Source organism: Palaemon carinicauda, chromosome 44, assembly GCF_036898095.1.
Source record: "Palaemon carinicauda isolate YSFRI2023 chromosome 44, ASM3689809v2, whole genome shotgun sequence".
Lineage (NCBI taxonomy): Eukaryota > Metazoa > Arthropoda > Malacostraca > Decapoda > Palaemonidae > Palaemon > Palaemon carinicauda.
Window position 1 is genome coordinate 2,436,150 of NC_090768.1, and position 12,105 is coordinate 2,448,254.

At 45.5% G+C, this 12,105-nt stretch overlaps 1 protein-coding gene across 3 annotated transcripts in view; it reads right to left on the reverse strand.

The window, feature by feature from the left end:
• Positions 1 to 12,105, reverse strand: part of LRP1 (LDL receptor protein 1) — a 1,015,507-nt gene that overhangs the window by 814,829 nt on the left and 188,573 nt on the right. For 2 of the 3 annotated variants that reach the window (XM_068367027.1, XM_068367026.1), the window contains exon 12: positions 1,842 to 1,973. In XM_068367027.1, coding sequence (XP_068223128.1) covers positions 1,842 to 1,973 — 132 coding nt within the window. Of the gene's footprint in view, positions 1 to 1,841; positions 1,974 to 12,105 lie in introns of those variants that run through there. The other variant, XM_068367028.1, reaches the window with a different exon arrangement.

Below are 12,105 nucleotides of genomic sequence, written 5' to 3' on the forward strand. Positions count from 1 at the left end.
AAGCCAGGCCTGCTCTGAGAACGGTTTGGGCTCATCTAGCCTGTGGTGGTGCCGAATCAGTGCCAATACTTTCCTGTAAGAGGATATTATATCAGATTAACATTCTCCCACATCTACTAAGCCCGCTACCACTTGATCCTTCATGTCGGCTGCATCTTCGATCACGGATGGATCCGTGGGAGCGTCTGTATCCCTGACATCCGGCCGGCTCGATGGAGCGGCTGCCTCCATCACGGATGGAGTCCCCGAGGATGAGGTAGCCGTCATGGGTCTACCCGCTCCCGGAGGAATCCGTGGAGAGTGACTGCCCTGCTGTGCCAGTGGCTGCATCCGATGCCCGGATGGAGCCGGTGAGACTTTGGGTGTGGGAACAATGCTGCTGGGCTGAGCCAGCGGCTGCCTCTACTGAACGGATGGAGCCGTGACTTGCCGGGCAAGGGAAGGCAAAGTTAGTGTGTGTTTGACCCACAAGGGGGAAAAACTACTTTACCTAATTTTGCCCTCTTCTTTCTGGAACTCTACTTCTTCTTGCTCTTCTTCTTTGCAACTTTGGCCTTCTTCCTAGACGGAACTGAGTTTCAGCTCAACTTCTTCCTCTTCGACTTCTTTTTCTTTTTCCTCATCTCCCGGTCGCTGGAGTCTTCCGACGATGAAGAGCTGGAGGACGAGGTAACGTCCGAGGAAGACAAAGAAGAAGAGGAGCTATCCGAGTCCTCTGAATCCTCTGCCACCAACATGGGGGCTTGCAATTGTGCTACCGGGGTGATGAGTTGCATGAAATCAGGAGGTAGCGCAACAGAAGGTGCCGGGGGCATGAGTAGCGACCCACGTGAGGCAAACAAGTCAGAAAATTCTTCTTCTTGCCGCATGGGTGACCTGAAGGGCGTCCTTGGCGTCGCCCACACAATGGAATCGGGGTCCGAAGAGCACGTGGCTTGTCTTTCCCTGTCTTGGTTGCCCCCTGAAACCGCTGTAACTGAAAAACAATGCCATGATGGAGGGGAAGGAGCTAGTGTTCCTGACCTCCCCACACCGGATCCTCACTCGAGACGGGTCCTGCGGGCACCAGAACCTCGTCTACAGAAAGCACTCCCGTAACAACAGCAATGGGCTGTTTCCCCGCAACGGACTTACCTCGTCCCCTACTCTGGGTAGGGGAAGGGGAAGGGGAACCGCTCTCCGAAGGAGCTGAAGGAGACGTTAACGGAGAACCGAGACCAGGCTTCCTCGGCGACCGCTTCGATGCCTTCTTCTTCTTTGTCCCGAACAATGTCCACTGAAGTTCCGGCCAGGACTCACACTCCGGACACGTGGAAGCAGGCGAGCACACTCAGCCTCGACACGTGGAGCAAAACGTGTGCGGATCGATGTTTAACTTAGATAGCCTTGCTCCGCATGACTTACCGGCCTTGGGCCCGAGCCAACGACATTGGGATTCCATAAGGGTAATCACAAGCAACACAAGTAACATAAGGAAGGGATATGAACGGGAAAACACAAAGGGAACATGTGGAACACAATGGTGGGTCGGACGGGATGTGAGAGAGAGCGGCGAGATGTTATCTACGCCGCGACTAGATGCTTACTGGCGACAAAGACCTAGTAGCGCACCCACGTGCGCTGACCCCAGGTCGCCTTAGGGCACATATCCATCGGCCACGGAGGGACCCGACAAGGGAAAACAGAGATGGGGGAACTGCGCAAAATTCTTGGTTGGTTAGGGAGGAGATCCCAGATACCCCTAAGAAAGTAGTTCGAGGTAAGTACTCCGTGTTGGAACAAAAAGCAAATTAAGATGATCTGCCTCTTTTATGGTGAAAATTTCCTCAAAAGTACATTACCTACACAAGAACCTCCGGGGCCAAGTATATGTCCTGGCTGGCAACGACACGAAGCCACAGGTGTTTTATCTTCCCACAATGGAATACATATGTGCTGACAACCGCCATTTGAAGTTCCACAGGGATGATCAACTGTTCATTGAAAAAAATCATAATCATTAGTAAATATTCGACTTTCAAGCTTTAAAAATACTTGGAATTTACTTTCAACATCTAATAAAAAATTTTGACTAGAAAAGAAAATATGAATATTCCTTCAATATCTAATAAAAAAAAATTTGAATAGAAAATAAAGTATGAATACTCTTAGACACTATAATCAAAATGTTAAAAAATTTGGTTTCATAAATACAACCCATTGTCTTATTTAGCCCTTTGCTTTGGTTCAATCAGGGAGATTACCTGCCCCTTCTCAGTTGGGTTGAGACCACACGTCCCGGCATCTCCATTTGATATAAAACTTCCCTTTGAAATCATAAGTGTTCCTACAGAACACTAAATTCATGGCTGGAGAGTGGATGGAAGGGCACATGACAAATGTGGATGTTACTAAGAGATACAGTGCTTAGTGGGTAGAAAATGGACTAAGATCTCAAAGACTGAGATGGCTAAAATATCGGAAACAGACAGGCCAAGAACAGTTAAGTCAGAGAAATATAATATATTTTCTGTACATTTACATAAACTTCCCAAGATGTTCATACTGCTGACTCCCATACCCTACAGATGAAACACTAGTGAAAAATAAAAATAGGATAAATCTGATTAAAAACAATATACCATGCTTAAGATTGACTAACCTGGTCTAGAGTATTTTTGACAAACCACCTAAAAATGGAGTTTTTATGATAAAACAAAGTTTTATGAATACTTACCTGGCAGTTATATATATATAGCTGAGTCTCTGACTGCGGCAGAATTTAATCGAAAATCGCGGCAACCGCCTTGTGGTGGTTGTGTGGTTAGATGGTTAACAACCCTTACAGGGTGGTACTTGGAATCATTCCCATTTTCTGTTCCTCAGATTATCTTGCCCTACCTGTCTCCTGAGGGGAGGTGGGTGGGTTTTAAAATATATATATAACTGCCAGGTAAGTATTCATAAAATTTTGTTTTATCATAAAAACTCCATTTTTATGAATAGAACTTACCTGGCAGTTATATATATATAGCTGATTCACACATTTGGAGGAGGGAAACAGACAGAAAAAACATAGTTGGGGAAACAACAAAAGAGTTGTAGGAGAACAAACACCTTGATTCCTTACCTGCTAAGGTAGCTGACTTCAAAGGTAACTGCCTCTAGAGTCGCTTTCCCTTAGGAGTGTTCAGCCAGAAGTAGACCTGCTATGCTGCAAACAACTCAATCGAGTCTGTCAAAGGGATAGGACCAACAACTTGACTAGACTTCAGAAAACTACCTTCCCATATAAAAAACCTGCAACCTTACTAAAGCTAACCATCTAACCTTGCAGAAATAGATATAAACTATCTATCTGGACTGAGGGAACCGTACCACAGGACGAGGACCTCAGACAACCATAAAAAACACAAACCCATATACAAGTACATAAACTAAAGTTGAGTGGGGGTAGTAACTCCTTTGCCTAATACAGAAGCCGCAGCTACGTATGGGTCCAAGGTATAACACTTGTCATAGTCCACTCTTACCTCTCTGAGGTAATGAGAAGCGAAGACAGAGTTGCTCCTCCAGAACGTTGCGTCCATGATCTGCTTAACTGACATATTTTTCCGGTATGCCAGCGAAGCAGCAATGGCCCTTACTTCGTGAGCCCGTACTTTCAACAGGGCGAAGTTTTCTTACTCACAAAAGAGGTGGGCTTCCCTAATAGTTTCCCTCAGGAAAAAGGACAAAGCGTTCTTTGACAGGGGTTTTTGAGGATCCTTCACTGAACACCATAAGGAGTTGGAAGCACCTCTCACGCTCTTAGTGTGGGCCAAATAAGCCTTGAGAGCCCTAACCGGGCAGAGGAGGCTTTCCTGTTCCTGACCTACTAGATTCGTGAGGTTAGGGACTTCAAAAGTCCTAGGCCAGGGTTTCGAAGGGTTCTCATTCTTGGCGAGAAAGTCGAACCTCAAGGAACAAACCGCTCCATTTAGGGTGAAGCCTACACGCTTCTCGATTGCCTGGACCTCGCTGATCCTCCTGGCAGTCGCTAGAGACAAAAGGAAGAGGGTTTTCTTAGTCACATCTCGCAGAGAAGCTTGCGAGATAGGCTCAAACTTCCTGGAGCACAAAAACTTAAGCACCACATCCAGGTTCCAAGAAGGGGGTCTTAAGTGCACCTGCTTTGTTGTCTCAAAAGACCTAATGAGGTCCTGCAAGTCCTTATTCTGATATCACTCTAAGCCTCTATGCCTAAAGACGGTTGAGAGCATGCTCCTGTATCCTTTAATGGTAGATACAGCCAGTTTAGCATCCTGCCTGAGGTATAAAAGAAAGTCTGCAATCTGGCTCAGAGAGGTAGAGGACGAGGAAACCTTGCGCCTCCTGCACCAAGCTCTAAAGGTCTCCCACTTTGACTGGTAGACTCTTTGTGAAGAGATCCTCCTTGCCCTGGCAATAGCTTTCACCGCTTGTGCAGAAAAGCCTCGAGATCTAACGAGCTTCTCGACAGTCTGAAGGCAGTCAGATTGAGAGCGAGGGGGTTTTGGTGAAATCTCTCGAAGTGGGGTTGTCTGAGAAGATCTGGACTTGCCGGGAGTCTTCTTGGAAAGTCCATCAGTAACCCTACCACTTCGGTGAACCATTCCCTTGCAGGCCAGAACGGAGCCACTAGGGTCATTCGTCCCGAATCGAGGAGAGCGAACTTCCTGACAACCAGATTGATGATCTTGAACGAGGGGAAAGGCATACATGTCCAGCCCCGTCCAATCCATCAAGAAGGCATCCACTGCAACAGCTTCCTCGTCCGGGACTAGGGAGCAGTAGTTGGGGATCCTCTTGTTTAGACCGGAGGCGAAAAGGTCTATTACTGGTCTGCCCCACAACTTCCAGAGGCTCCGACAGAGATGCTGGTTGAGAGTCCACTCTGTAGGAAGGACCTGTCCCCTCCTGCTGAGCATGTCTGCCCTGATGTTTCTTTGCCCTTGAACAAACCTTGTCAACAGCTGGGTCTCGTTCTCGTTCGCCCAGAGGAGAAGCTCTCTCGCAGTTGAGAACAGGGAGAGGGAGTGAGTTCCCCCTTGCTTCCTTATGTACGCGAGAGCTGTGGTGTTGTCGGAATTGATCTCCACAGTCTTTCCCGAGACCGAGGTTTTGAAGGCCTTGAGCCCTAACAAAATGGCCATCAATTCCTTCCTGTTGATATGCCAACTGACTTGACTCCCTTCCCAAATACCTGAGACCTCTTTGTTCCCTAATGTTGCTCCCCAGCCTGACTCGGACGCGTCTGAGAATAACACTAGGTCGGGGTTCTTCTTGAACAAGGAGATCCCTTTTCCCAACAGAGCTGGGTCCAGCCACCACATTAAAAGATCCTTGATCTCTGTCGGAATGGGAAAAGAAAAAGTGTCCTCCTGGATCTTCCTGTTCCAAACCTTTGCGAGGAAGTGTTGCAGAGGCCTTAGGTGCAGTCTCCCCAAAGGGACAAACTGCTCCAGGGAGGATAGAGTTCCCAGCAGACTCATCCACTCCTTCGCTGAACATTCCTGCTTCCTCAAAAAGTCTTTGACTTTGTCCAGGCACCTGGTCTGCCTCTCCTGGGAGGGAGAAGCCTGAAAAAGAACTGAATTCAGAACTATCCCCACATAGAGAATAGTCTGATTCGGCTCGGTCTGAGACTTCCCCCAGTTGACGATGAGTCCCAGGTCCTGAGTGATCGTATAAGTTTTCATTAGGTCCTCCAGACATTTCTCTTTCGACTGTGACCGGATCAGCCAGTCGTCTAGATAGAAGGAGACCCTTATCCCCTCCTGGTGTAACCAGCCTGCCACATTCGCCATTAGCCTGGTGAAAACTTGGGGAGCTGTGCTGAGACCGAAGCAAAGTGCCCTGAACTGGAAGCACTTGCCCTGGAACACAAACCTCAGATATCTCCTCGAAGACGGATGAATGGGGACGTGAAAATAAGCGTCCTGCAGGTCGAGAGAGACCATCCAGTCTCCTGGACGAACTGCAGCCAGCACTGACTGAGTCGTCTCCATGGAGAACTTTGTTTTCTCCACGAAGGCGTTCAGAGAGCTGACATCTAGGACTGGTCTCCATCCACCCGAGTTCTTGGGAACCAGAAACAGGCGATTGTAAAAGCCTGGGGAGGCGAGGTCTTGAACTGGCTCTATTGCTCCCTTGACCAACATCTGGTCGACTAGCTCCAGAAGAGCCTCTCGTTTCCCCGCGTTGGTGTACTGAGCCACTAAGGGCAGGGGAGAGTCTGAGAGAGGTGGTTTCTTTAAAAAGGGGATCTTGTAACCTTCCTTGACGACTGAGAGGGACCAGGTGTCCGCCCCTCTCCTTTCCCAAGACTGCCAAAAACGAGACAGTCTTGCCCCTACTGGTGTCTGGAGGACTTCCATCTCATTTTTTGGACCGGGGCCTAAACGTACCCCTGCTGGTCCTTGGTCCTGACTCTTGTCTTCTCCCCCTAAAATCCGCTCTCGAGGAGATCCTGCCCCGAAAGGGCTGTTGAAACTTCTTCTCCTCCTTCTTCAGAGGAGCAGGAGCAATAGGTAAGGTCTTTCTAGCCGACCGAGACAAAAGGTCCTGAGTAGCCTTCTGAGCCAGAGAAAGGGAGATATCTCTGACCAGAGCTTCAGGAAAAAGATGACGTGAAAAAGGGGCGTAAAGTAGCTCCGACTTCTGGGCAACAGTCACAGATCTAGAGGTGAAGGAGCACAAAAGGGCCCTCTTCTTTAAGACCCCTGCTGAGAAAAGGGAAGCCAATTCATTAGCTCCATCCCTTAGAGCTTTGTCCATGCAGGACATGATACTCGTCAGGTCCTTCGTGTCCTCCAGGAGTTCAGACTTCCTGGCCAGAGTCCCGAGAGACCAGTCCAGGAAGCTGAAAACCTCGAAAACCCTGAAAATTCCCTTGACGAGGTGATCAAGCTCCGACATGGACCACATCACCTTGGCAGAGTTTAAAGCATGCCTTCTTGCCGAGTCCACAAGAGCCGAGAAGTCACCTTGGGAGGAGGAAGGCACTCCTAACCCCAAAGGTTCCCCTGTCTCATACCACATACCGGCCTTGGAAGCGAGCCGGGACGGTGGAAAAGAAAAGGTGGTCTTGACAGCTTGTCTCCGTTCCTTCATCCAATCATCCACTTTAGTGAGAGCTTTCCTGACCGAAATTGAAAGTTTCATTTTGATGAAGGCCGAAGACTTAGTAGCTTTCTTCCTGGTAAATTGAGACTGAGGAGAACGAGGGGCCGAAGGTTGAAATTCCTCCCCATAAAGTTCCAAAAGAGAGCGAGAAAGAACCTTGTAATCGCTAGAAGAGTCGGCAGGTTTTTCTTCCTCTTCCGAAATATCTTCGAGGTCCTGCTCAAGGATAACATCCCGAAGAGTTGGGCTGCCAGCAGTCTGGCAGCGAGAGCTGTTTGAATCCTGGCGCCGAGCGCCGCTAACATCCAGTCGGCGAGAGGCGGTATCGTCACGATGACGAGAAGCGGTATCGTCACAATGACGATAGGCAGTATCGTCACGAAGACGAGAAACAGAAGCGTCCTGAAGATGCAGGCTGCCGTCGCCTTGAAAATGCAGACTGCATTCATCCTGTTTCCTAAGAAACGAGGCAGTAACGTCCTGGCGTTTCAAAAGAGAAACGGAATCGTCACGGCGCCGAGAACGAGAGGCAGTATCGTCCTGGCGGCGAGAGAGGGGGGAAGGAAATTCCTGGCAGCGTGCCGATGAAGAGGGTGCACGTTGTCGTACGGCCGACGAAGTGCGCAGAGGTTTCTTGGGAGAGATACTAAAATCTCTCTTAGAAGAAGATCTCTTAACAGGCAAAGAGACGTCCTTACGTCTGACGGACTGAGAAGGGTGGCTGAAAGCTTTAACTAACGATGAAAGTTGTTCCTGCATAACAACCATGAAAGCTTTAGCAACCTCCACTGACTCTCGCGGTGCCGAAGACGGCAGTTGTCGTACGGCTTGACTGGGAGCGCTGGCAGAAGAAGCAGGGAGTCTAGCAGGATTAACTGGGCTAAGGACTCTCTGTTTCGCCCTTTTAACAGGAACATCGAAATCGTCTTCCGAAGGATCAGGGTCTCTGCTACTCGAACCGGGAGAGGGAGAGCGAGACTGCACGTCCCGGTTCCACCATCTCTTCATTGGTCTTGATTCGTAACGCCAAATACGTCTGGGAGAACGATCAGGCGAAGACACAAACGTATCCGACACGCCTTTCCTACGGCGGTCAAGAGCAGCCTGGGAGATCACAACAGGACTGTCTGAGGCGACGACTGACCGAGGATAAGCACCTCTCACCCCCTTTCGGCTTTCGACGTACCTTCTCCCTTGGTCCTGGGAGCTTGGTAGAGGTCTAGACCTAGGGGTATGACAGATTCGATCAGTCGCCACCTCCACTGCACTTTCACAAGCACTAATTTCACCTACACCCTTACCTTTAAAGGCCTCCAACTGCGCTTTAATGGCCTCCAATTCAGCAGCTAATTTAGCATACCCAGGGTCATCCGTAGGCACAGGTCCTGTAGAAGGGGCAGGAGTCACTACATTTCGGGAAGGAATACCTTCCAAAGGGGTTACAAGCAAAGGGTCAATAGATAAATCTAAGCTAGGCTCACTAGCAGACTTTGACTTTGATTTAGCTCTTCTAACTCTATCAATCTCAAGTTTGCGCACATAGCGCTGCATAGCTAACCAATCATTATCACTTAAAACCTCGCATTCCTTGCACTTATTATCTAAAGCACATTCAAACCCCCTGCAACCCATACAGATAGTGTGAGGGTCAACCGAAAGTTTCGGCAACCTCACCTTGCAAATATCATTCGCACAAACACGATAATGAATTTTCTCACTCATGATAATAATGGAAAAAAAGACAAAAAACAAAAAACAACACGATTGCCAAATCCCAACACAGTGTACTTCACCAAAAACGAAGTCCAAAAAGGCGATGAAGGGAAAGCGATCCGAAAAACTCTGAAAGGCGGACCAACGATCTTGTCGATCCGGCCGGCAGAGATAATCTGAGGAACAGAAAATGGGAATGATTCCAAGTACCACCCTGTAAGGGTTGTTAACCATCTAACCACACAACCACCACAAGGCGGTTGCCGCGATTTTCGATTAAATTCTGCTGCAGTCAGAGACTCAGCTATATATATATAACTGCCAGGTAAGTTCTATTCATAAAAATACAGTTTGAAATATGGGTCTCCAAATTGTTTACTAAGGTTATTTAAAATACAGGACTGTAGATTATCTAAATCATATTTCTTTAGTTAGATAAAAGAAATATTTAGATACTTTGATTGACACCAAATCAATTATTAAATGAAAACCCCACACTTATAGATAAGGAATTTAAAAATCAAATGAACTCAAAATTAATTAAAGCACGTCTCTGCAGCCATTATGGGGCCTAGAGACTAGCAACATTCATTTGAAAACCACGATTTCTTAAGATAATGTATTAGCAAAAGCAAACTTAGTAGGCCAATGAGCTGCTTCTAAATCTCTATCGAAAGAGATTGTTACAAACTTTAACTGAAGTAGATACCCTACTCAAATATAGCTTTACTTTCAAGCCTATTATTGGACATATATAATTTTTTGTGAGCTACTGTGACCAAACTTTAAAATATGAATGATATTGATTTTGTCATAGGATGATTAGGAACCTTGATCCCACAAAACAAAATATGGGCACCTCTAATACCTAAAATTTTGTCTTAATAATACTAAATGGCTCTTACTGAACAAAAAAACCTATTTCTATTGAAATGCATTCATCCATTTTCAGAAAAGTTATGTGAAAAAATTGAGCCTAATTCTTAGCTTTAAAAACATCTTTTTTTTCTGGCTCTGACGGAAGACAAACACGACAAAATCAATTTGTTTACCCTGAAGGTTACTTTGATGACTTTATGCTTTTCATGTAAAGTACAGAGAAAATTATTACCCGAGAGTGAGTAGACAGAAAAGCTGTGCAAGGATAACAGAAAGAAATAAACAGAAAATATTGCAGAAACAAATTAAAATAAGTGAAGAAAAGGCAGTCTAAAATCGATCTGCCACATAATAACAAAGAAGAAATGGAAGAGAGTAGAGATAATGAGGAAATTGAAGTGGAAATTCCTAATGATACCAACACTGGATATGAAGAAAGCAACCAAGTTGAGGATAAAATGGGTTCATGTGCAAAAAAAAACAATAGTTTGGAAGGAAATCTTAAGGCTACGAAATACAGTACTTTAAGAATCCCATAAAAAAGGAAAAAAGACGAGCTAATTAGGGACCCCAGATATAATGCTGGTAGCTTATGAATTTCCTACAAATGGTGCCTCATGAAGCCCCACCCACCATGAGGGGAGACAACATTACTCTCTGAAAGTGAGGGGACTAGATACCATAGAAGCATGCCATTAGAAAACAATAATGAAGCTTTGGAGAGTAATTACAAAGCTTTACGTGCATTTACACTTGAAATTTCATGCAATATCTCAAAATTAGGTTTTCCTGTATATGAGTGACTTTAAAACACTAAGGCTTTTTTATTTTTTGTCTAATTTTCATCACCCAAACCTTATGGAAACCTCGATAAATACTGCATCAGAAACAATGCAGGCATTTTCATATCCTGCACATTTTGAATTTGTTATTTTTAGAATTTAATAGTAAAAAAAAAAATTTAAGTCATAGATATAATTTTTCTTGCTTTTTTTTTTTTAGTAAAAATTCTGTTCTCGGTTTCTGATAGACCATCATCCTGTGGGTATATATTGGTTTCGCTTTCATAATTTAGTTTAAAACTAAGGGAGCCCTAAGGATTTAAAGCAATGCATCTAAAAATCAGTAAGATAATCATAAATTTTTTTCAAAAATATCAAACATATAAAACTTCCCGTAAGCAACTTTCCATTAGGTATACAGTATTATAAAAGGGTATCAGAACCAAATTTACGAGACCAATCTTCCAATACCATCTCCTCCAAGCATGCAGATTTCTGTAAAACTAAATAAACATTTATAAAACTGCTAAGTTCAGAAAAGTTATTCAAGAACACTTCCTACTTGATTACCCACGAACAACACCTTTTTAATTTAGCAACTTGAAAAATGTGTTTAATGCTTTTCATATATGAGGTGCAATAATAGGGTCAAGACTGGAAATTTATTTGAAACCTAAAATAATACTATACAACAGATGAGTCTTATACCTCTCTATGTAATAGAAGGTTTAAGGCTTAAACGGGACCAGGAATTGCTAGCCTTTTCTGAATCTTAGACAATACATCGATCCCATCCTCCCCGAAGTTAATAACTGAAGGATATAACCTGTCTTGGACGAGGATATTTCCACAGATTTGGAAGAATAAGATGCTTCCTAACTCACCTTACATAACTAATCATGGCATTTCTCAGCAAAAAGGTTACATACATACATACATATACCAAGGCACTTCCCCCAATTTTGGGGGGTAGCCGACATCAACAAATGAAACAAAACAAAAAAGGGGACCTCTACTCTCTACGTTCCTCCAGCCTAACAAGGGACTCAACCGAGTTCAGCTGGTACTGCTAGGGTGCTACAGCCCACCCTCCCACATTATCCACCACAGATGAAGCTTCATTATGCTGAATCCCCTACTGCTGCTACCTCCGCGGTCATCTAAGGCACCGGAGGAAGCAGCAGGGCCTACCGGAACTGCGTCACAATCGCTCGCCATTCATTTCTATTTCTAGCACGCTCTCTTGCCTCTCTCACATCTATCCTCCTATCACCCAGAGCTTCCTTCACTCCATCCATCCACCCAAACCTTGGCCTTCCTCTTGTACTTCTCCCATCAACTCTTGCATTCATCACCTTCTTTAGCAGACAGCCATTTTCCATTTTCTCAACATGGCCAAACCCCCTCAACACATTCATATCCACTCTAGCTGCTAACTCATTCCTTACACCCGTTCTCACTCTCACCACTTCGTTCCTAACCCTATCTACTCGAGATACACCAGCCATACTCCTTAGACACTTCATCTCAAACACATTCAATTTCTGTCTCTCCATCACTTTCATTCCCCAAAGGTTACATAAGATGTAAAAAGGATATAATTCCA